We start from the raw sequence: 24,051 nt of genomic DNA, 5'->3' as shown, positions 1-24,051 counted from the left end.
GTGTGCTTTTTTTTGCACAAAATGCATGCACAGTGTTTTCCATGTATTCCAATGGCTCTAGTTGGCTCTAGTTTACACCATGCCATCAGTTTCCGGTGAGTTTCTGCACAATTTATTATTTTTTGTTTTTGACCCTTTAAAAAAAAAAAAATTATCTTAAGGAAATCTTCTAAGTGCAAAAGCAGCAAAACGTGGCATGTAAACGTGGCAAAATGTCTGTCAAGTTTAATCATTAAGAAGCAGTTGTAAAAATGTCCCGTGTACATGGAGCCTAAAAGCATGGTAACAATCCATGTATATCACTAAAATAATTGTCCCCAAATGGGGAGGATCACAGTGGGATAGTTGATCGCGGATAGAATCTCAACTAGTTTCGCGGTCTAATGCCGCTTCGTCAGGAGAATATCTGTAATTTCATTAACAAGGGATTAATAACAATACAATTCACCAAGAGATAATACAGTCTCATACAGTGATGTCACTAACAATATATACATGGGGGAAAAGCAATGCTTCTTACCTGTGACCCTGGCAGGTACAGTGCAAGGGACGTCACCCAAAAACTGTGCTTGCCGGGGTCATAGGTAAGCAGCATTGCTCTTCCCCCATGTATATATTGTTAGTATAGCTTGCTTGCAGTTATATACATTTGAATCTACCTTAACTTAATTTGTACTGAGATAGTCCAATTGCCCCTGTTCTTCAGGGTGGTTTAGTTGGGGACCAAGCTCTCGATTTCTATATCTTTAAAACTTCTGAGTGATGGTACAATTTTCCACGTCTTCTATATTGTTGTTATGGTCATAGAGGCTATATTTATTTTTCTAATCTTGATTCCTGATATGCAAGAGTATAAGGTAAAAAGGGATAAACAGAGATTTCAGGTATTTGTGCTAGCATTATTTAAAGTGACCTGACCATGTCACCAAAGAGTCACTTGTACAGAAGGAACATCCTACAAAATAAAAGGAAGTATACTTAAAGTGGTTGTAAAAGCAGAAGCATTCTATGCAGTAGGGTAAAAAAAACTTCTGCATTCAGTTTTCCTCTGCAGCCCTCCCTAAATACTTACCTGAGCTTGATCTTGATTCAGAAATGTGTACGAGAGCCAAGCTTCTCTCAGCTCTCTGACGCCTCATTGGCTCAGATACAGCAGCAAGAGCCATTAGTTACCGCTGCTGTCAATTAGAGTCAGTGCCAAGGGAGCAGGGGGGGCGAGCCTTGCTCTGTGTGCCTTATGAACTCACGGAACTGGGCTTGGGAGCAAGCATGCACGAGTGCCCCCATAGCAATCCGCTTGCTATGGGGGCACTCGTGGGGACACTTTTAAATTCCAGCGATGCAGGTAAAAAGAAAAAAAAATTCTAATAATAGTTCTTCAAACCTCCCCCGCCCCCTCAAATACTTACCTGAGCTTGATCTCAATCCAGCACTTTGCCCAAGAACAGGGGCTCTCACCTCTTCCTCCTTCCTCACTGAGAGCAGCGGCTTCTGCTGCTGTCAGTCAAATCATTCAGCTTAGGATCGAGCCTGCACATGTGCCACCATAGGAAGCAGTATCCTTTGGTGACACAGAGAGAAGTGGAGGATCCCAGAGTGCTGGCAGGGGACCCGAGAAGAGGATGATCAGGGCTGCTCTGTGCAAAACCATTGCACAGAGCAGGTAAGTATGACATGTTTTTTAATTGAAAAAATAGAAAAAAAAGTAACTTTACAATCAATTTACTCCCCACTGCTTTGCTTATCACAGTCCACGGCAAGTATACAACTGTTGGGTTGGGTAGAACATCTGGGCAAAACCATCCAACCTCCACACTACCACCAATACCACCATAACTTGCAACTGTCCCTGATTTTGAGGGACTGTCCCTGATTTGGAGCAATGTCCCTCTGTCCCTCTTCCCCCCTCATTTGTCACTCATTTGGGCTGATCCATATAGTTGTATATAAAATGCACTTTTTAGCTTTCAAAAAGTGTTTGGCGATGCTAAACCTTTCATCCAAATTCTAAATTGCTGCATTTGAAAATTTTTAAAAGCCAATATAAAGGAATAGTAATGGTTAAAAAAAAGACCTTGTGGATTTAATTAACTTTTTTGGGTTAATTCTCCTTTAAGGGGGTGTGGCAGGAGGCATGTCCTATGCCTACATACGTTTGCTAGTAGGTGTCCCCCATTCCCATCTCAAAATGTTGGGAGGTATGCTGCCACCCCTCTGCACACAATGGTTCCTCCTGATGGTTCATATATATAAGCCGGTGGAAGAACAACAGCAGGAGATGGGATTAGGTATTCTACACACAAGGAAGAGGGGAATACCTGCTGTAGCCAGGGAAAGAGGTGGCATGTATCACATGGAACATAGAAAAACATTTCAGAAAGGTAAGTATACTGTCTCTTCTTTTACAGGGTGTGCTTTCTGTACAAGTGTCCCTGTAGTAGCAGGTCCACCTTTTTAGGACTTAAGTTATATACCGTAACCTCACATAAATGTAAAACCACACTTGTTTCTTCCTGGCCCAGTGACAAAAATAACATTTTTGATTTCACTTTCTATTCAAGTAACTATAGTCATAAAAGAGTACTCATCTTCCCAGAGGACAAACACAAATGGCAATAAGAACCTTATGGAGGTTCTGACTTTTTCCTATTCCATCCAAAACTAAGGGTTTCTTTAGATATACTTTAATGAACACCTAACCGGATTGAAATGTATGTTTTCAATTTTCCCAATTTTTAAAAAAATTAAAACACACTTGAATTTAATTATTTATTTTTAATATTTGACTGAAATGTAACTCTAGCATGCTGAAAGTACATAAACATGCAGACTGATATAAACAAAATCTTTGGTGAGTGACCACAGGGTCACATAAAAATGGGCAAAATTATTTTCGAAATACAATTTTACTTTTAAATTTTTTAGACGGACATCTTACTAAACATTATTACCTGGGAATCCAGATGTTACGGCTAGTGGGCCAAGGGTTACAACTATTAAAAACGTATAACTGCCACGTAACTGGCATTTAACTTGGTGCTGAAGATAGTGAAGCATCATCTATTGATTTTAGCAAAAACAAAGGGTAAAAAAAAAATGTAAAGAAAAACATTTTTACAGCAAGATAAAAACTATAAGTGAATATGTACTCTTTTTGTAAAAGTTCCCTGTAAAGTCTACTTATTAATACCAACTTTACAACTTTTACTTATTTTCTAAAATCTTTATATGTAAGTTTTGCTAAAACAGACGCTGAATGACTCAGCTGCCCCTCTTTACCACTTTCCCATCAGGGATTTTCCAGATTAAAAATGAGGTAACCCAATGGAAATACTAGACTTGATGAACAGAATAGTGCACGTTCAAAGAAAAACTATGAATGAATAATGAAACTCTCTACTCACTTCCTGTATTTACTGATTGGCTGAAAAGGCAAGGAAAGCCTTGAATTGTTTTTTTTTTTTTTTTTTATTCATTCTCTGCTATATAAGCCATGGTTATAAATATGAGGAAGAAACCCTCCTGAAACCAGCTATATTCCACAGCCTGCCCAGGGGAGGCTTCAACAGAGTATGCAGCTTTTGGCAGGTAACTCATGTTCTTCACATTTAAAGAGACTGCTTTGCTATGCTGCATTTGTTTCTGGCATACCAGACATTTTTTAGAGTGATTTTAAATATGTAATTATAAGCAGACTGCATGTTGTACTTAGTTTTCTTTCGGAGACTTGTGAGCTGTTATGTAGTTTGTAGACTGACGGGAATCAGTGATTGATAAGTAAACTTTTTGTCTTACAAGTGTATTGTTAGCGAGCGCTCAGAGGCAAGCCCAGGCACATGACAGAATGAGTTCTCCACACATTTACTGCAGACACGTGTGGCAGTAACAAAATGCTCTAGCAGCTATTGAGTGTAGAAAACTGTGCCTTTACCATTGGGTATCTATCTATTGCTAATTAGAAAATAGCCTTTTAATGCAATCCAATACAATATAAATGCTGATGTTACACTTATAAGCTCTGTCAAATGATGTCAACAAGAAAATATGAATGCGTTTCCTTAAGAAGATTACAAATATTTTGAAAAGATATTTGAGATATTCTTTAAAAAAAAAAAAAAAAAAGTAGAAAAAGTACCTTTTTGTAACTTCAGAACAACGCAAAAGCTATCCCTGTAAGCGAATGAAGGAAACGTTATGTTCACGTTAAAAGTTTTCTTAGTACACAGCAGAGATGTTACAGTTCTCATTTGTCACAGGGATGAAAGCAAGCTACTCAACAGCGTAATGTAAAACATATGTTTTCTCCTGAACAGTGATTGTGCAACTACTGATTTTCCAGCAATGGGCTCTGCTATTGGGAAGAGCGAAGCCATTGGATGCTGCAAGCCCCCTCTGTGCACATGTCAACGAGTGCAACAAGAACTTGACTGCCATCATGGAACAGATCCAATCACAGATAAAACTAATGCACACGGAAGCTGGGCATCTTTTACACACTTATGTAAGTAAAATATATTAGGAAATCTTGTTTCAGAAGAAAAAGAATATTGCTCTGTCATGAAAATGATTAAGGGGAAGTTGTCACATTCCTGCAGTTATGTATATTGCATCACTAAGTCTGAGGCTTGGATCGTTTCCTGGTGTCGGACAATAGGGTGTGTAATGTCTGAAGACTTTTTGACAGCCTATCAAATGTTGACAGAAACTGTTAAGAAGTGAGCTGACAGAATAGAATGATTTCTAGGAAGGAGGGGGTGATATCTTCAAACCCAGAGTTTTGCAGGCTGTGGGAGGTTGATACATGTAAAAGGCAATGGAGTGGATTTACTAAAGGCAAATAGACTGCGCACTTTGCACGTGTAGTTCCCCCAGAGCTTAGTAAATGAGTGCCCAATCATGTGCAAGGAAAATAAAAAAAAAACATTTTTGCTTGCATATGATTGGATGATGGAAGTCAGCAGAGCTTCCCCATAATTTATTCGGTTTTTGAGCAATTGTGCTTGCAAAATGCACAGTCTATTTGTTGTTAGTAAATAAACCTCAAAGCTTCCCCAGATGTATATATATGGATTTAATTACTAAAGGCAAATAGACTGTGCACTTTTCAAGTGCAGTCGCTCCAGAACAGGGGTGTCAAACTCAGTTTTATTGCTAGCCACATCAGCATTATGGCTGCCCTCAAAGGACCAGTTGTATCTGCAAGACTAGATGTTCAGAGCACCCCACTTCCCCTTAGATCAGATTCCAAGAGCCCTCCCACCATCAGACGTCACACATCCCCCCACTATCGCTTACATCACAGTGCAGCCCCCCTTACCTTGTGCTGCTTCCAGGGAGAAGCAGGAAGTGCAGGGTCTGGAGGAGGACTAGAGGAGGGCTGAAAGAGTCTGCTGAATGCTGAGACTAGGGGGAGATAGAGATTTTGGGTGCAGGGTCTGTAGGAGGAGTTCTCATCTCTGCTGCCAACTGCTGAGATGGGGCTGGGGGGCTGAGATGAGCCTCTCTGTGGCTGCACAGAGAAGTGGACAAGTTCTGTCCTCCTCTCTGCTGACAAATGCTGAGACAAGGTGGGAATAGAAACAAGGGGGTTGCCGCAGCTGCAGGAGAGGTGTGAGGGCCACAATAAATGGTCTGGTGGGCTGGATTTGGTTTGTGTTTGACACATGTGCTCTGGAGCTTAGTAAAAATGAGGGAAAGCTCTGCTGATCTTAATCATTCAGTCATGTACAAGAAAAAAATTTGGTGTGATTTGGTATTCTTTGCAAAGTGAAGCTTCATCTTATTTACAGCTCTGGAGCAACTGCACTTACAAAGAACACAGTCTATTTGCCTTTAGTAAATCAACCACATAGCTTGCAAGGACTAGCTGTAACATCCAGCATTGGGGTGGATTTACTAAAGACAAATAGACTGTGCACTCTTCAAGTGCAGTTGCTCCAGAGCTTAGTAAATGAAATGAAGCTTCACTTTGCAAAGAATAACCAATCACATGCAAGAAAAATAAAAAAAATGCATTTTGCTTGCACACACACGATTGGATGATGGAAATCAGCAGAGCTTCCCCTCATTTACTACGTTTTGGAGCAACTCCACTCACAAAGAGCGCAGTATATTTGCCTTTAGTAAATCCACCTCAGCATCTTATAGAAAGGGTGGTGTACCTAGAACAATATCACATGTAAATTCCATTTAACCCGAGGAAGCTTTACAATATTATTTTCATGAGGCACCATAGATTTCATCATAAATTCATGGCATAGGAATGTCAACATTTCTCAGTAAAAGGCCATGAAGCAATACTCTCTTCTACAGCACAGCACAAAACGCTGCATATTTCCACCTTCCAAAGAAAGTACAACATAGTCTCAATAGATATATAAAGCTGGAAAACACTAAGCTGAAACTAATAAAAGATATAGGGCCAGATTCTCGTACGATCGCGTAACTTTGTGCGGGCGTAACGTATCTGATTTACGCTACGCCTCCGCAACTTAGACGAACAAGTGTTGTATTCTCAAAGCACTTGCTCCGTAAGTTGTGGAGGCGTAGCGTAAATCGGCCGGCGTAAGCCCGCCTAATTAAAATTTGGATCAGGGGGGCGTGTTTTATGTAAATCTTCTGTGACCCGAAGTGATTGATGTTTTTCCCGAACGGCGCATGCGCCGTCCGTGGAGTTTCCCAGTGTGCATTGCTCCAAAGTACGCCGCAAGGACATCATTGGTTTCGACGTGAATGTAAATGACGTCCAGCCCCATTCACGGACGACTTACGCAAACGCCGTAACTTTTTCAAATTTCGACGCGGGAACGACGGCCATACTTAACATTGTTACGCCGCACTTACGCCACCATAAAGCAGGAGTAACTATACGCCGGGAAAAGCCTAACGTAAATGGCATAACTTTACTGCGTCGGCCGGGCGTACGTTCGTGAATTCGCGTATCTAGCTGATTTACATATTTTGACGCGTAAATCAGCGTACACGCCCCTAGCGGCCAGCGTAAATATGCAGTTACGATCCGACGGCGTAAGAGACTTACGCCTGTCGGATCTAACAGATATCTATGCGTAACTGATTCTAACAATCAGCTGCATAGATACGACGGCACAACGCAGAGATACGACAGCGTATCTGGAGATACGCCGTCGTATCTCCACTGAGAATCTGGCCCATATAATTTAACTGTGAAAAACGTTTTTAAGCGCACTAAGCCTGAGTAGACCCTAAGATACCTATTTACATATACCACGCTCAATACCACCTCCTAAAGAGGCCACCTGGTTTGATAGTTTACATCAAGCATAACTCACACATTGTGAAAAAATGTACTGTCATCTAGGCTATCCAAAAATAACATTTTAAGATGAGTGATACCATTGTACTGTTTGTTATATGAGGATAATACAGCTCTGCTCTGATTTATAAGGACATCAAAATGTAAAGTAGACCTACTACAAAATTTTACGTTTTGAATTTGGGAGGGTTAAACTCTGTGTCAGAATTTATTTTCCCATCTATGTAACATCTGAGATATTTCCTTTTACTTACTGTCTTGTACACACAAGCAGAAGTAAAGTAAATCCCTCTGTAGGGTTGTTAACTGAACAAGTAACCCCACTGGAAAATTTCCTCTCTATTCCTGTTCTGGTGACAACTCAATGTTTTGGGTATTTCCTCACTGTCAATCCAAGGGACAAAATAAGTTATCTCATCTGCTATTTCTAGGCATTTCATTGGGTTTAGTGGCCATATAAAGACGTAAAGCCTTTTTCACACAGATGGAAAAAATGCTGTGTTTGTAGTCACATAGTGTTTTTTTTTTACGGATCTAAACACAGTTGCATAGTTGTCCATTGCACAAGCAAGTACATACGGGTGAATTTGCATAAATTTAAGGACTGGCAGAACACGATGAAGATGAAATGTTATACATGACGTAACCCATGTTTACATGCCTATACATGAGGAACATAACTTACGTTTTTTACTAAGGGTCTTTCTGTCAGCCTCTGCTAGCAAGATCCTGCATATAACCATCAGTAAATCATGTCCATGTGCAAGAGGTCTAAGACCACAGTCTGAATGTCTTTATGCAAGTGACAGAGCACCAAGCTTACCTTTAATAACCTTAATCAACTACTGTAGGGAGAGGCATGGAGTCGGTCATAAGCTTGAAAAATGCATAAGATGGTATCCAGTTCACTTACCATTTCCTGCTTTCAGCAGACCCTTGGGTAGATTATGTATGAATATAGGCGTGCGCAGGAGGTGTGCCTGGGCACACCCTATTCACTACGTGCAGTGCCGATTCCCCCAACTGCCCAGTATACCCCCATGTTGGCTCCCCCACCCACAGTGCTGCTGTCTTCTATGCTCTCCTCTCCCCCCACCCGCTGCTGGGGATGTTTCAGGATGGAGAGTGGGGAAAGGGGCTAGTAGATATGTCATTTACCAGTGCCCTCCTGTTCTAAATGAATACAGTAAACACACTCACTTACAGTGTTCATTCATAACTGAAGCATAGTAAACTGTGTTTACTATGTTTCAGTTTGTAAATAAACAGGAAGCCGCTCAGCACAGAGAACTTTTCATTCATTCACTGTTCCGTGCAGCTGAGGCTGCATTGAAAGGCATGTGTGTTTGAGCTTTGGGGTGAACACCCTAAGACCCTTTTCACACTGGGTCATTTTGCAGGCGCTATTGCGCTAAAAATAGCACCTGCAATTCTTTGGAGCAGTGAAGGAGCGGTGTGTGTACCGCTCCTCCACCGCTCCTGCCCATTGAAATCAATAAGGCACCGCGGCTATTCAGCCGGCAAAGTGCGTTTCTCTGCCATTAGCGGGGGGTAAAACTGCCCCCTAGTGGCCGAATAGTGCCGCAAATCCGACGGTAAAGCGACGCTAAAAATAGCGGCACTTTACCGCCAACGCACCTCCCGCCCTAGTGTGAAAGGGGCCTAATGCAATAGGCTGCACCTATGTGTATAAATATAAAACTGTGGTGCAGGAAGGTCAATGTTGTAATTTTAAAAATTGTATTTTCAGTTTATGATGACCTATTTATTATAATGGTTATACTAAGTGTCGTTGACGGCATAAAACCAAAGGCTGCAAGTTATTGTATAGTCTGTGACCTAATCTTTCAACAGAATGAGGTTCCCTTCTTCCCAATAACGTGCACAATTAACATAAAGGAAAGTTAGTCAATGTTGTATTTTGATTTAATCTTCAGGGTGTGGTTATTTGACAGTTATTTTATCAAGCCATAATTTCATCATGTAGTACTTAAGCCTGAACTTTAGGCAGATTTAAAAATACACAAATTAGTGTAATGAGTTCTGTTTTCATGAATACATCATTACATTTATTTTGTTAGCAGTAGTCCATGAATTTAACTTATCAGGTATCAGCCTCTTGCACTGTACAACAGAATGGTAGAGGGAGAATCAGCACAAGGAACCAGTCAGTTGTGCTGCAAGGAGCACATTGATAGGAGGAAAGAGTGGAGCGACAGAGGGTGCTGCTTCTTCTTTCACTGTCCAGTCACAGGCTCAGGGATGTAAGGTCTCCTGTCCTGCCAGACAGGGCTGTGTTGTTTGGCACAGCTGTGTAAATCTCTGAACTAGATGAACAGAAATACATATATTTTAGCAGGTAAAGCAGCTGCCATATATGTATTGTGTCCTGTCATCCGCCCGCTAAGTGTGTGACAGCAAGGGGCCTTATGCCCTGTACACACGATCGGTTCATCTGATGAAAACGGTCTGATGGATTTTTTCATCAGATATCCGACGAAGCTGACTTTCATCAGTCTTGCCTACACACCATCAGTTAAAAAATACGGTTGTGTCAGAACGCGGTGACGTAAAACACAACGACGTGCTGAGAAAAATGAAGTTCAATGCTTCCAAGCATGCGTCAACTTGATTCTGAGCATGCATGGATTTTTAACCGATGTACGTGCCCACAGACGATCGTTTTTTTCTATCGTTTTTTTAACAGATAATTTTAAAACAAGTTCCTAGTTTTTTCACCGATGGATAAAAAAACCGATGGGGCCCACACACGATCGGTTCGTCTGATGAAAACAGTCCATCAGACTGTTTTCATCAGAGGAACCGATCGTGTGTACGCGGCATAACTCTTTTACTCTCCACAAATTAATAACAATGTGTAGCAAATACATCAATACCCTTAAAAAATAGCAGATTTTTTTTCACAGCATATTATCCAATTTCATGTCAATTGTACAAAACATACTAACGCAACAACTTATGTAAACTAAACTTCACATTTTATTTTTCTTCCAGAACCATCAAAACCTAAAAGACCTGGATACTAATAGTCTGTGTAATCCAGAATCTCTTAATCTTCCTAAATTCAATGTAACGAATACAAGTGAAGAAGAAAAATTTATTGAACTGTATAAGATCTTTCTGTATATGAAGGCCGCAATAGGAAACATCACGCTGCATCAGATGACACTGAATCCCAAAAGCAAGAGTTTGCACGCTCAGTTAAATGCAAGCAAGGCCGAGATAACGGCTATTATTTCCAACTTGTCTTGTATTCTTTGTCGGAGGTATCATATAACACAAGTGACTGTACATTATGGATTACGTTTTCCATCCTCAACATTTCAAAGGAAAACAATGGGATGTAAGGTGCTGAAGAAATACAAACATTTTCTTTTACAAGCAGAGAATATCACAGATGGCTGGTTTAAGACGGCAGACAGCATTGAAGATCCATCTACAAGCCACAGATGAATTGGCCACAAAGCTGTCCATACAAAAAAAGGGTACCTACTTTCACAAGGAGGACAAGAGGTGCTGATGACTGGTGGGGCAATGATCAAGGAGTAGGAGAGGTGCGGAAAGTAGACAAAGTGACCTCACAGAACTGCAAATCTCATGAGACTAGGCAGCAGTTCCTTAGATCTTCTACTGCAGATTTACAGCTCTGAGGCTTTAGGCACAGAAGTGCCTAGGCATACTTACATTCCAGGATGTACACTGCTATTTAAGAAACCAACCTATGCTCAAGAGACATTCTCCTGTAAAGAACGTATATTTACAGATGCAAAAATGTAGCAGTGGGGCTTCACAACATATATTTGCAAATATATGCAACAAAAACCTCTGTGTTATAGTAATTAACCACACTCTGCAGAGGTGCCTTGACGTGGCAGTGTGGCTTCACATATATTTGCAAATATATGCAACAAAAAACTTCAGTTTCACAGTATTACATATTTAATTCAGTGTTACAAGAAATAGGAACATTGAACTGAACTGATTTTTGAATGTGAATGGAGCTCCAATTGCCAAACAAAAACTGCCCTGTAAGGCTACATGCACATGGAATATACATTTATGCAAATATGCTGCCAGAAGTTGGCAGGGAAAAAGCCTTGAATGTCACGCATGTATGCGCATTTATGTGAATATGTATGTGTGTCTATGTGGATTTAGAAGCATGTGGCTACATTCACACAGATGTAAAAAATGCATTTACAAGTGCTTTTTATTTACAGATCTGAACCCAGCTACATTGTTTTCAATGGAGACATTCATGCAGGTGCGTTTAACCTGCATTACGTTCAGATCTGTAACATAAAATCCAAAAACTGCCTCTTATGATATAAGTATACGCATATTCCAGATGCAGGTACTGGGGAAAAAAAACAACAGGACAGTTTTACGCAAGTATTTACTGATCATTTCACAGGAACAAAAAATGCATAATAAGATCAGTAAAGTTTTTACGGCCATGTGGGTGTAGCCATTTATTCCAGCCATTGTAAAAAAAAAATGTACATGCATTTGCGTGTGTTTAGGTGCCTAAATTATGCTCATTAATTTATGCCTCTAAACATGGCTCTAAAATATGCTGGGAAGCTACATAATGTGCATAAGCACATTTAGATAACCTAGAGCAGTGATGACGAACCTTGGCACCCCAGATGTTTTGGAACTACATTTCCCAGGATGCTCAACTACACTGCAGAGCACATGAGCATCATGGGATATTTAGTTCCAAAACATCTGGGGTGCCAAGGTTCGCCATCACTGACCTAGAGCTTCTTTCAGAAGCCTAAAATAAAATCAGATGCCATTTCTGCCCATGTGCATGAGGACTTACTGTGTCAAACCAGAAATTCAGGATTCTTTTTCTTTACAGATCAATTTACTGAAAGCTTGCCTTTGTATATGGTATATAGTATACGATTAGTACCATGTCTAAATTTAGTCAAATCCACCCACAAGTAATATTTTAGTTATAGGTGGGGTCTGTTGAACTGTACGCCATCCACTGTCCTCTTATAATTCTGTCAGACTCCAACAGTGAGATCTCCTTGCCTTAGTTCCAAGCTTGTACCCTTCTCCGCAATCACCATAAAGTTACATTGCTCCTCCTAAAAATCCTCCAGGAAGACTGGGTCCTCCTTATAAATTCCATGGCAGGTGTGCAGACCTGGGAATTCAAACACAGAATTTTAACTACCAAAGTCTCACTATTAGAAGAAAAAAAGGAACCAGTACCTGATCTAATATTCTAGCACATTTCTTACAAATAAAACATCCACTGTTGATGGATCCTTAAATGGGCCAAAAGGTATAAAATGTTACTATAAACGAGGAGGGAATCGGTTTAATAGACCTGTGTTTTGGTTCAATCTTTATTTATTATTGATTATTTATTTATTTGTGTTCATTTACACAGCTGTTAAACGAATCCCATAGGTTCATGTTTAGTGCATCTTTTCAATTTGAAAAGTATAGTTTTCTGTGTTTTACAGAAGTAAAAGAGAAGCACAGATTAATTTATTTATTTAATATATTTAGTTATTTATTTTGTCAAAATGTGATTTATTTTTATGATGTGTGTATATATATATATATATATATAGAACAGTCTAACTGTTGGACAGTGTTTTCTCATAAAGGTCTTCTTTTCATTTCACTGATAATGTTTAGGCAGTTAACCCGATTAAATTCAGAAAAACTAAATCTGTCTACATTCCATTTCACTGATGTATCGCTCTGGTACTGATTTACAGTTCATTATGCCTCATAAGAGCAGAGAATTCATTGAAATCAGAACCTCCAAATTACATAACACTGACACGCACTGCTCTGAGGTCATTAGCCCCAAAAGTTTCCCAGCATGAATATAGATATCCGGGCATACGGCTGATTTTCAGCTACAGTACTTAATTTATTTCAAAGCTAAATTAAACTTGATCAATCCCTGTATTTTTTCTTCCCTTATTGAGAAGAGGTTAAAGCCACAATCTGCGATTCCACCTGCATGTCCACTATTTGATCTCTATTATGTCAACCTTTTGTCAGCCAAGAAAATGTAGCACTGCTAGTCTGGCAAAGGGAATGGTAGAGAGATGCTTGTTAGTATACAAATGAGTCAGAAGTTTTGGTCAAAGTTTACTTTATCTCAGCAAACCTCTTTTAAGAGAAACAATATTTTTGGGGTTTTCTTTAAATATAAGTGTAAAGAATCTTTTTAATATGTCTTAAACTGCATTGTTGTCACCCAAAAGAAGAAGTTATAAAGTTGAAACTCCATGACTAATATAAAAAAATAAAACAAGCTGCCTTAGTATTCTATGTATATGATACAACATGTGCCTTTCTTTGCAGCAATTGCTAGTAAATATCCACAGACACTGAGCCCTGGTTCACATTGCAGCGATTTGGTTTGGAAAATTGCATGCCAAATCGATGGCTATTTCCGGCAATGGCACTGTGCGAATCGGTGCAATGCCGTGACGCTGCACCGATTCCCAACAGTAGTTTCTGTACTACTCTTGGCGACTTCGGGTGTGATTTTTATAGACATCTGTGCAGGAACCCACACAGATGTCTCTGAAATCGCCCCCCAAGTCGGGACTGTAATGCGGGAATGAAATTGTGCAAGTTCAGCTGAACTCACACAATTTCATTCCCGCTGTCAGTGTGAACCTAGGCTGAAACACAGAATACACTGGGGTTGATTTACTAAAACTGGACTGTGCAAAATCTGGTGCAGCTGTGCATGGCAGCCAATCAGCTTCTACCGTTAGCTTGTTCAATGAAGCTTTGACAAAAAAAAAGTTGATTGGTTTCTATGCAGAGCTACACCAGATTTTGCATTTTTTTTTAATAAATCAACCTCACTGTGAACAATATTGTGTTCCACTTATGATACATGTGACAGTTGTTTTCTAAATATGTACACTCATGTGTGGCATTGCAGACTTTAATGCTGCAGTTTCATTTGTTTGCAGTTTTGTTGCTTGGATTTATTGTATCTGGGGTGGCCAAATGGGCACATTATCATTAAACAACAATAAGCAAATATCAGCAAAATAAACAAAATATGCAATGAAAACCATTTGAGACATATGACTTCAGCCATATCTCACATATACTGGTGATTTCCCTGACGTTTAGGCTATTGCAGCAATATAATAAACATGGAATATATCTGCGGGAACCATTTATCAGTGGAGTGGAATGCGAATGTACTGACCATTGTACTGATTTTCTGTGTATATATTTATATATATATTGGGATCTCTATGACTATTTATATATTTATTTTTGTATTTTTACAATAAATATTTATTTTGAAGTTATATCTGGTATTGTTGCTTTTGTTAATATGAGAATGTAAGCATGCAAACATGTTTTCTATTTCTGATTTAATAATGGAGATTTTAAAGTGCACAAGTAAACATATTCATGTAACCATATTCTATCTGTCCACATTGCTGAAAAACAGGCATTAAAGACATAATATCAAACATAAAAACACTGGTAAGTACAAGCACATTGGAATGGTGGTGCACCATCGTACACTCCTTGAATCTTTATAAAGAAATAAAGCAGCATCTGTAATTATTCCTGCCTGTTGGACTAAACATGAACTGATCATGTACTTACAACCTAAAGAGCATGCAAGCTACTGAGACATGCTCTAAAAGTGTTCACATTCATCTGAACTATAAACTTGCTGTGATGAGGATGTTAGTAATGTCCATGGTCACAGTAAAGTTTTCAGAAGATGGATACCTTGCCTTCCAGCTGATGATTGCCATGTGCTGCAACAACACCAATTTGCCATAAAAATATCCCACTTTACTGTCTCTTACATCCCCTCAGAGGAATATTTACCATCCTGTCCACATGTCTCATTAACAGTCCATGTTTTTAGTTAACAAACATTCCATATAACTGTGAAGTAATCAGCATAGTCATGGCCGAAATTTTTCCAGAAAATCTATTATTTCTCACAGAAAAGTATTGCAGTAACACATGTTTTGCTATTCACATGTTTATTCCCTTTGTGTGTATTGGAACAAAACAAAAAAAGGGAGGAAAAACAGCAAATTGGACATAATGTCACACAAAACTCAAAAAATGGGCTGGTCAAAATTCTTGGCACCCTTAACCACTTAAAGCGGAGGTTCACCCGCACAGGACACTTTTTCCCCTTAGCTTCATGCTCGTTTTGTCTAGGGGAATCGGCTAGTTGTTTTAAAATATGATCCGTACTTACCGTTTACAAGATGCATCTTCTCCGCCGCTTCCGGGTATGGGCTGCGGGACTGGGCGTTCCTATCTTGATTGACAGTCTTCCGAGAGGCTTCCGACGGTCGCATCCATCGCGTCACGATTTTCCGAAAGAAGCCGAACGTCGGTGCGCAGGCGCAGTATAGAGCCGCACCGACGTTCGGCTTCTTTCGGCTACTAGTGACGCAATGGATGCGACCGTCGGAAGCCTCTCGGAAGACTGTCAATCAAGAAGGAACGCCCGCTCCCGAAGACCCATACCCGGAAGCGACGGAGAAGATGCATCTCGAAAACGGTAAGTACGGATCATATTTTAAAACAACTAGCCGATTCCCCTAGACAAAACGAGCAGGAATCTAAGGGGAAAAGAGAAAAAAAAATTAATTGGGTGAACTCCTGCTTTAAGGACCCGCTCATGTATATATACGTCCTGTATTTAAAGATGGATATCTTGGTAACGGCAGCAGCTGCTGCCATAACCGAGATATCCATCTTTTCTTTGAGTGGTCCTGTAAACGATAACGGTGGTCTCCGCGGCGGATTTGCCGCAAGATCACCGTTATCAGCGGCGGGAGAGGCCCCCCCCCTCCCGCCGCTCTCCCGCCGCTTACCGGAGCCGTCGGCAGCGGTGGAGGAGATCGGGTCCTATCCCCTGCTCGGCTGGGATACGAGTGAGGTCAAGATGGCCCCCACCCGTCCCCATAGCATAGCAGGGCGGAAGTGACGTCAAAACGTCACTTCTGCCCATGCTTCTTAAAGCAATATTTTCTTGTTGTCATTTTTTCAAATGACATTTTTTTTTTTTTTTTTTGCATTTAAGTCTAAATATGAGATCTGAGGTCTTTTTGACCCCAGATCTCATATTTAAAAGGACCTGTCATGGTTTTTTATATTACAAGGGATGTTTACATTCCTTGTAATAGGAATAAAAGTGATCCATTTTTTTTTTTCAGTGTAAAAATGTATAAAATAAATAAAAATAAATTAGAAAACATATATATATTTTTTAAAGCGCCCCGTCCCAACGAGCTCGTGCGCAGAAGCGAACGCATATGTGAGTAGCTCCTGCATATGAAAACGGTGTTCAAACCACACAAGTGAGGTATCACCACGATCGTTAGAGCGAGAGCAATAATTCTAGCTCTAGACCCCCTCTGTAGCTCAAAAAAGATGCAACCTATAGATTTTTTTAAACATCGCCTATGGAGATTTTTAAGGGTAAAAGTTTGACGCCATTCCACGAGCGGGCACAATTTTGAAGCGTGACATGTTGGGTATCATTTTACTCGGCGTAACATTATCTTTCACAATATATAAAAAAATTGGGCTAACTTTACTGTTGTCTTATTTTTTTATTCAAAAAAGTGATTTTTTTCCAAAAAAAGTGCGCTTGTAAGACTGCTGCGCAAATACGGTGTGACAAAAAGTATTGCAATGACCGCCATTTTATTCTCTAGGGTGTTAGAAAAAAAATATATAATGTTTGGGGGTTTTAAGTAATTTTCTAGCAAAAAAAAATGTTTTAATCTTGTAAACGCCAAATCTGAAAAACAGGCAAGGTTTTTATTTTCTAAATAGGTTCCTTTAAGCTAGTGCATTGTTGGTTCTCTAACCTTTTCCTTGGATTTCCCTTCTAAATGTTTTTTTCTTTGTCTGAATTTCTCACTTCCTCAGAAAACTTGCCACCATCATCCGAGCGGTGGTTAGTCAGCCAGAACAGCTTACTGAACAGCTCACTGAGGAGACAAAGAAAAAAAACATGTAGAAGGGAAATCGAAAGAAAAGGTAAGTGAACCAACAATGCACTAGCTTAAAGGAACCTATTTGGAAAATAAAGAATTTACTTTTACAACCCTTTTAACCTAATATTTGGTTGCACACCCTTTGGAAAAAATAACTGAAATCAGTCGCTTCCTATAACCATCAATAAGCTTCTTACACCTCTCACCCGGAATTTTGGACCACTCTTCCTTTGCAAACCGCTCCAGGTCTCTCTTATTGGAAGGGAGCCTTTTCCCAACAGCAATTTTAAGATCTCTCCACAGGTGTTCAATGGGATTTAAATCTGGACTCATTGCTGGCCACTTTAGAACTCTCCAGCTCTTTGTTGCCATCCATTTTTGGGTGCTTTTTAACGTATGTTTGGGGTCATTGTCCTGCTGGAAGACCCAAGATCTCAGACGCAAACCCAGCTTTCTGACACTGGGCTCCACAGTGCAACCCAAATCCTTTGGTAATCCTCAGATTTTATGATGCCTTGCACACATTCAAGGCACCCAGTGCCAGAGGCAGCAAAACAACCCCAAAACATCATTGAACCTCCACCATATTTCACTGTAGGTACTGTGTTCTGTAGGCCTCATTCCATTTACCAAAAAGCTCTATCTTGGTCTCATCTGTCCACAAGACGTTTTCCCAGAAGAATTTTGGCTTACTCAAGTACATTTTGGCAAACTGTAGTCTTGCTTTTTATGTCTCTGTGTCAGCAGTGGGGTCCTCCTGGGTCTCCTGCCATATCTTTTAATTTAATTTAAATGTCGACGGATAGTTCGCGCTGACACTAATGCTCCCTGAGCCTTCAGGACAGCTTGAATTTCTTTGGAACTTGTTTGGGGCTGCTCATCCACCATCCGGATGAGCGTTGCAACCTTTCATAAATGTTTCTCTTCCGTCCACGCCCAGAAAGATTAGGTACAGTGCAATGGTGTAACAGGCACGGTGTGCCACCTCTCCCCTCTAACTTCTGGCGCTTTCAGCGCCATAGTGCGTTCCATGTTGGAACGCATACGGCACTCGCGCCATGACGTCATCGCCTGGCGCCATGATGCGTTCCAGCTCGGAACGTGGATTACCCTGCGCTTACCTGATTTAGTGCTTATGCACTGCACCTGCATTACGCCCCTGCTACCTATAAAGGCATTCACTTGGCTTTCAAGGGGTGTTCTATTATTGTCAGCCGTAGCCTGTCAGCCGTAGCCTGTCAGCCTTGCTACACATGCCGCTATCCTAGCTCCCTATGCTGCAACACCGCTCCAGGAAACAACTACTATTTTGGTGCTAATGCACCCACTACAATACAGCTTTGCTGGGAATCACCTTTAGGCCTTTTGGCAAACACCTTGCATCACGGATACTCTATCTCCTGCATAAGAAGCTATAACCGGATAAGTAACCATTGTATCACTTGTAGTCCTATAGAAGATCTACTGCTAGTGTTTCAATTACCACAATTGCGTTACTAAATATGCCGTCTGCTTATCAACATATTATTTGGGAGATATTACTGTGCTAAAGCCTGTTTGCAAAACAGTATCTTAAAGGCTCAGCTACCTTCAAGATACCGATGCAATATTTATCTCATGTATGCAACTATAATTACCTGACCTTTATTGCAACTATACTTACCTGAGCTATATTGCCTCTCTTATGCAATTACTATCACCTCTATAGGAAATACCTTATGTATGCAACTGTAATTACCTCAGCTACATTGCTTCGTATACGCAGGTACTACTACCTTAATTATAGTACGTGTGATATACAAGTGCCAGTTGTTCCTACAACTCTTATTTACTACGAGCTTGACATAAGTACAAATGACTTATAGGCCTCGGCCTAATTGTTTGAACATGTTCGCCCTAACTTTTCTTGGCTAAGGGTTGATGCTATCTCATATCTCATCCCTATATGCTAAAGTTGATATGATGTAGAGAACCCCCAAACTCCTGTTACTAGGAGCGACGCCTGGGGTCCCTTACTGATAATCACTTGCATATAGAGGTGTATTGGAATATTGTCCTTGAAGCAATTATATTTTTTAAACGCTAAGCTCTGGTCGCATATTGTAATGCTTCCATCCTTAGTAGATCAACGCCTTTCTTTATGTGACAGAAACATGATGTAGAGACCCCCCAAACTCCTGTTGCTATGAGTGACGCCTGGGGCCAATACTGAGTTGTCACATAAAAAGCGCATTGAAGTCCTTGCTAACTGCAGTTGTGGTTCATTCCGTTCACCAGTGCTGTTACAGAATAATAGAACCGTAAAAAATGAACCCAGTGGAACTTGCAAACCAAGTTGTCACCCTTACTCAGAGGGTAGACGCTCTCGCTCACACACTACAAAATCTACAAGCAGAAAATCATGCTGTGTAAGATTTAGTTGCCCTTACCCCAAATGTACCTCATCTCCCCCTGAGCCTAAGGTAAATCCACCTCCTACTTTTCTGGTGATCGAAAGACCTATAGAGAGTTCATTAATGCCTGTAAATTAATGTTTGAACTCCGTCCTCGCACTTTCCCCAATGATAGGATTAAGGTGCTCACCCTTGTATCCTATTTACAGGGTGAACCACGTGCCTGGGCAAATACTTTCCTAAACTCCTGTCACCAATTCCTAGCAACTATGTCTTTGCTATATGACGACTTCAATAAGCAACTCACTGCTGAAAATGTGATTAGGAACCTTAAACAAGGTAGACGACCAGTTAAGGATTTCATTGCGGAATTCCAGAGGTGGGCTATTGAAACTGAATGGAATGATGTCACACTGCGTAACCAATTTCGCCTTGGCCTTTCTGAGCCACTCAAGGATGAATTGGCGCGATCGGATCTCCCTCTTACTCTTAATGACATCATACAACGTTCGATCACCATTGATCGTAGGTTAAGAGAGAGACGAGCTGAACGTCAATCAACTGCAATTTCTTCTGCTTCTACGCCTACATTTTTTTGAAAAAATGGACATTGGGTCTACACGGGGCCCACTTACCTCATCGGAAAGACTTTGTCGTCGCACATTGAATCTCTGCCCTTATTGTGCCTCATCGGAACATGCCATCTCTACTTGTCCTATTGTAAAAAAGAAAAAGGTAAGCCAATTCACCTTTGCAAATTGGACCGTTCTGTTTCTAAACATGCTCCTTATATCTTTTTTCTTCTTATGTTACAGTGGGATCAAGTTAGAATACCTGTCAAGGCTATGTTGTATACAGGCGCATGTGGTAACTTCATTGATTCAGCCCTTGTCTCCTTACACAAGATTCCACACTTGAAGAAGTCGTCCCCCCTCTCTGTGAGTTTTATCGACGGTACAACTTCCGCATCTGGACCTATATTGTACCAAACCCAACCTTTATTGACTATTTGTGGAGATAACCATAGTGAATTCTTGACCTACGATGTTATACCTTCTCCTTTATTCCCTGTTGTTTTGGGGTTACCTTGGCTAAAACAGCATATGCCTACTTTTCTCTGGGAACAATCAACTGTTCTTCTGCACTCACCGTATTGTAAAAAAACTTGTTATCAAGTTGCTCCACTGCTTCATCTCGCACCTCAAGAGATACCATTCCAGTACCTTGAATTTTCTGATGTATTCAGTGAGAACAATGCGGAAGACACTGCGTCTTGGAGAACTGGCAACACTTACTATAAGGCTCATTACAACCCATAATGATTTATACTGATCATCGTAATCTACAATACCTCAAATCTAAGAAAACCCTTTCTTCTAGATAGCTTCGATGGAGCCTTTTCTTTGATAGATTTGACTTTCTGATTACTTACAGGCCTGGCGCAAAAAATGGAAAAGCAGATTCTCTTTCTAGACTTTCAGAACCTGTTGAAGAACCTTCTGCTCCAACCCTTCTTATTCCTTCTCATAAGTTTATAATTGCTAATCTAAATCTAAAACAGTTGCTTAAACAAAGCTTACAGATTCAAGAAACTACTGTCACTCAAGGGTTAACGCAAGATGAAGAAGGTTTCTTCTATAAGCATACTCAACTTTTTGTTCCCCCTTCTATGGTTATCCATATATTGAAAGTGTTACATGATGCTCCCCTAGCTGGTCATCCTGGAATAGAGAAAACTACAGATTTAATCCAACCTTATTTCTGGTGGCCTTACATGACTAACACTATAAAAGATTATGTACAGTACAGACCAAAAGTTTGGACACACCTTCTCATTCAAAGAGTTTTCTTTATTTTCATGACTATGAAAGTTGTAGATTCACACTGAAGGCATCAAAACTATGAATTAACACATGTGGAATTATACATAACAAAAAAGTGTGAAACAACTGAAAATATATTTCATATTCTAGGTTCTTCAAAGTAGCCACCTTTTGCAGCAGACACATCTCTAGAACTGTTAAGAGGAGACTGTGTGAATCAGGCCTTCATGGTAGAATATCTGCTAGGAAACCACTGCTAAAGAAAGGCAACAAGCAGAAGAGACTTGTTTGGGCTAAAGAACACAAGGAATGGACATTAGACCAGTGGAAATCTGTGCTTTGGTCTGATGAGTCCAAACTTGAGATCTTTGGTTCCAACCCCTGTGTCTTTGTGCGACGCAGAAAAGGTGAATGGATGGACTCTACATGCCTGGTTCCCACCGTGAAGCATGGAGGAGGAGGTGTGATGGTGTGGGGGTGCTTTGCTGGTGACACTGTTGGGGATTTATTCAAAATTGAAGGCATACTGAACCAGCATGGCTACCACAGCATCTTGCAGCGGCATGCTATTCCATCCATCAGGACAATGATCCCAAACACACCTCCAGGCTGTGTAAGGGCTATTTGACCAAGAAGGAGAGTGATGGGTTGCTGCGCCAGGTGACTACCTCTTGAAGCTCATCAAGAGAATGCCAAGAGTGTGCAAAGCAGTAATCCAAGCAAAAGGTGGCTACTTCGAAGAACCTAGAATATGAAATATATTTTCAGTTGTTTCACACTTTTTTGTTATGTATAATTCCACATGTGTTAATTCATAGTTTTGATGCCTTCAGTGTGAATCTACAATTTTCATAGTCATGAAAATAAAGAAAACTCTTTGAATGAGAAGGTGTGTCCAAACGTTTGGTCTGTACTGTATCTACCTGTGAGGTCTGTATAAGATCCAAACATGAAAGAAGACCACCTTATGGATTACTCATGTCTCTACCAATTCCTACAAAACCCTGGGAAGCATTATCTTTGGATTTCATTGTGGAATTGCCTCCTTCAAATGGATATAACACCATCATGGTGACAGTTGATATGCTGACTAAAATGGCTCATTTTGTCCCTCTCAAGAAACTGCCTTCTTCCAAAGAAACAGCGCAAACCTTACTGGATCATGTTATCAAACTACATGGAGTCTGTTTCTTGGTCCATTCCCAATTTCTAAGGTTATTAATCAAAATACTATGCAACTCTCGCTCCCTCCGGAACTCATGATCCATCCATCATTTCATTTGTCTCTTCTCAAACCCTATCGGCCTAACCAGTTCCCTGGTAGGAATCCTCCTCCTGCACCTCCTATCTTAGTTGACGGTGAAGAACATTATGAGGTTGAAGATATTCTAGACTAGAAAAAGAAGAGGACATCTACAATATTTAATCAGATGGAAGGATTATGGTGTACAAGAAGATTCTTGGGAAGACTCAGAGGAAGTGCATGCACCTGAATTATGTAGTAAATTTCATTCTACATATCCTCATAAACCTTCACCCACTTAAGATCCCCAGTGGGTATCTCCTAAGAGGGGGGTACTGTAACAGGCGCCGTTGCGCCACCTCTCCCCTCTAACTTACTACAACTCTTATTTACTACGAGCTTGACATAAGTACAAATGCCTTATAGGCTTCGGCCTAATTGTTTGAACATGTTCGCCCTAACTTTTCTTGGCTAAGGGTTGATGCTATCTCATAGCATCTCCCTTAGTAAACTAATACATCCCTATATGCTAAAGTTGATATGATGTAGAGAACCCCCAAACTCCTGTTACTAGGAGTGACGCCTGGGGTCCCTTACTGATAATCACTTGCATATAGAGGTGTATTGGAATAATGTCCTTGAAGCAATTATATTTTTTAAACGCTAAGCTCTGGTTGCATGTTGTAATGCTTTCATCCTTAGTAGATCAATGCCTTTCTTTATGTGACAGAAACATGATGTAGAGACCCCCCAAACTCCTGTTGCTAGGAGTGCCGCCTGGGGCCAATACTGAGTTGTCACATAAAAAAGCGCATTGAAGTCCTTGCTAACCACAGTTGTGGTTCACTCCGGGGTGACATTCAAGACACTCTGCCTCACAAATGTATACAGGGGAACGCTCCCCAATACTTAAGCGAGAAAATAAAACCCTATGTCACCAAGCGCGTTCTCCGGTCAACCAACCAAAACCTTCTCCAAATTCCCAAATTCCGCTTCAAAACGAAGGGAGAACGTAGATTTTCAGTCCAAGGACCACGGCTCTGGAATGCTCTACCCACTACCATCCGCTTGGAGGAAAACCATCAGGCCTTTAGAAAAAAACTAAAGACCCACCTCTTCTGAAGGACCGGTACGACTCTGGAGAAAAAGCACCTTGAGGCGATTAAGTTTGCATTTGTTGCGCTATACAAGTTACTCACTCACTCACTCACTCACCAGTGCTGTTACACATGGGTTGCAAACTTCTTGATAATGTTGCGCACTGTGGACAAAGGCA

At 40.5% G+C, this 24,051-nt stretch overlaps 1 protein-coding gene across 1 annotated transcript; it reads left to right on the top strand.

Annotated features, from left to right (window-relative positions):
• The first annotated feature begins 3,461 nt into the window (after positions 1-3,461).
• On the top strand, positions 3,462-13,927 carry LIF (LIF interleukin 6 family cytokine). Its single transcript, XM_040351988.1, has 3 exons — positions 3,462-3,588; positions 4,314-4,501; positions 10,310-13,927. The coding sequence occupies exons 1-3, from the start codon at positions 3,573-3,575 to the stop codon at positions 10,766-10,768; spliced, it is 663 nt and encodes a 220-aa protein (XP_040207922.1). The 5' UTR covers positions 3,462-3,572; the 3' UTR covers positions 10,769-13,927.
• The last annotated feature ends 10,124 nt before the right edge of the window (positions 13,928-24,051 follow it).

This window comes from Rana temporaria, chromosome 1 (assembly GCF_905171775.1).
Source record: "Rana temporaria chromosome 1, aRanTem1.1, whole genome shotgun sequence".
In the NCBI taxonomy this organism is placed as follows: Eukaryota; Metazoa; Chordata; class Amphibia; order Anura; family Ranidae; genus Rana; species Rana temporaria.
This window is presented reverse-complemented; position numbering and strand designations above follow the sequence as displayed.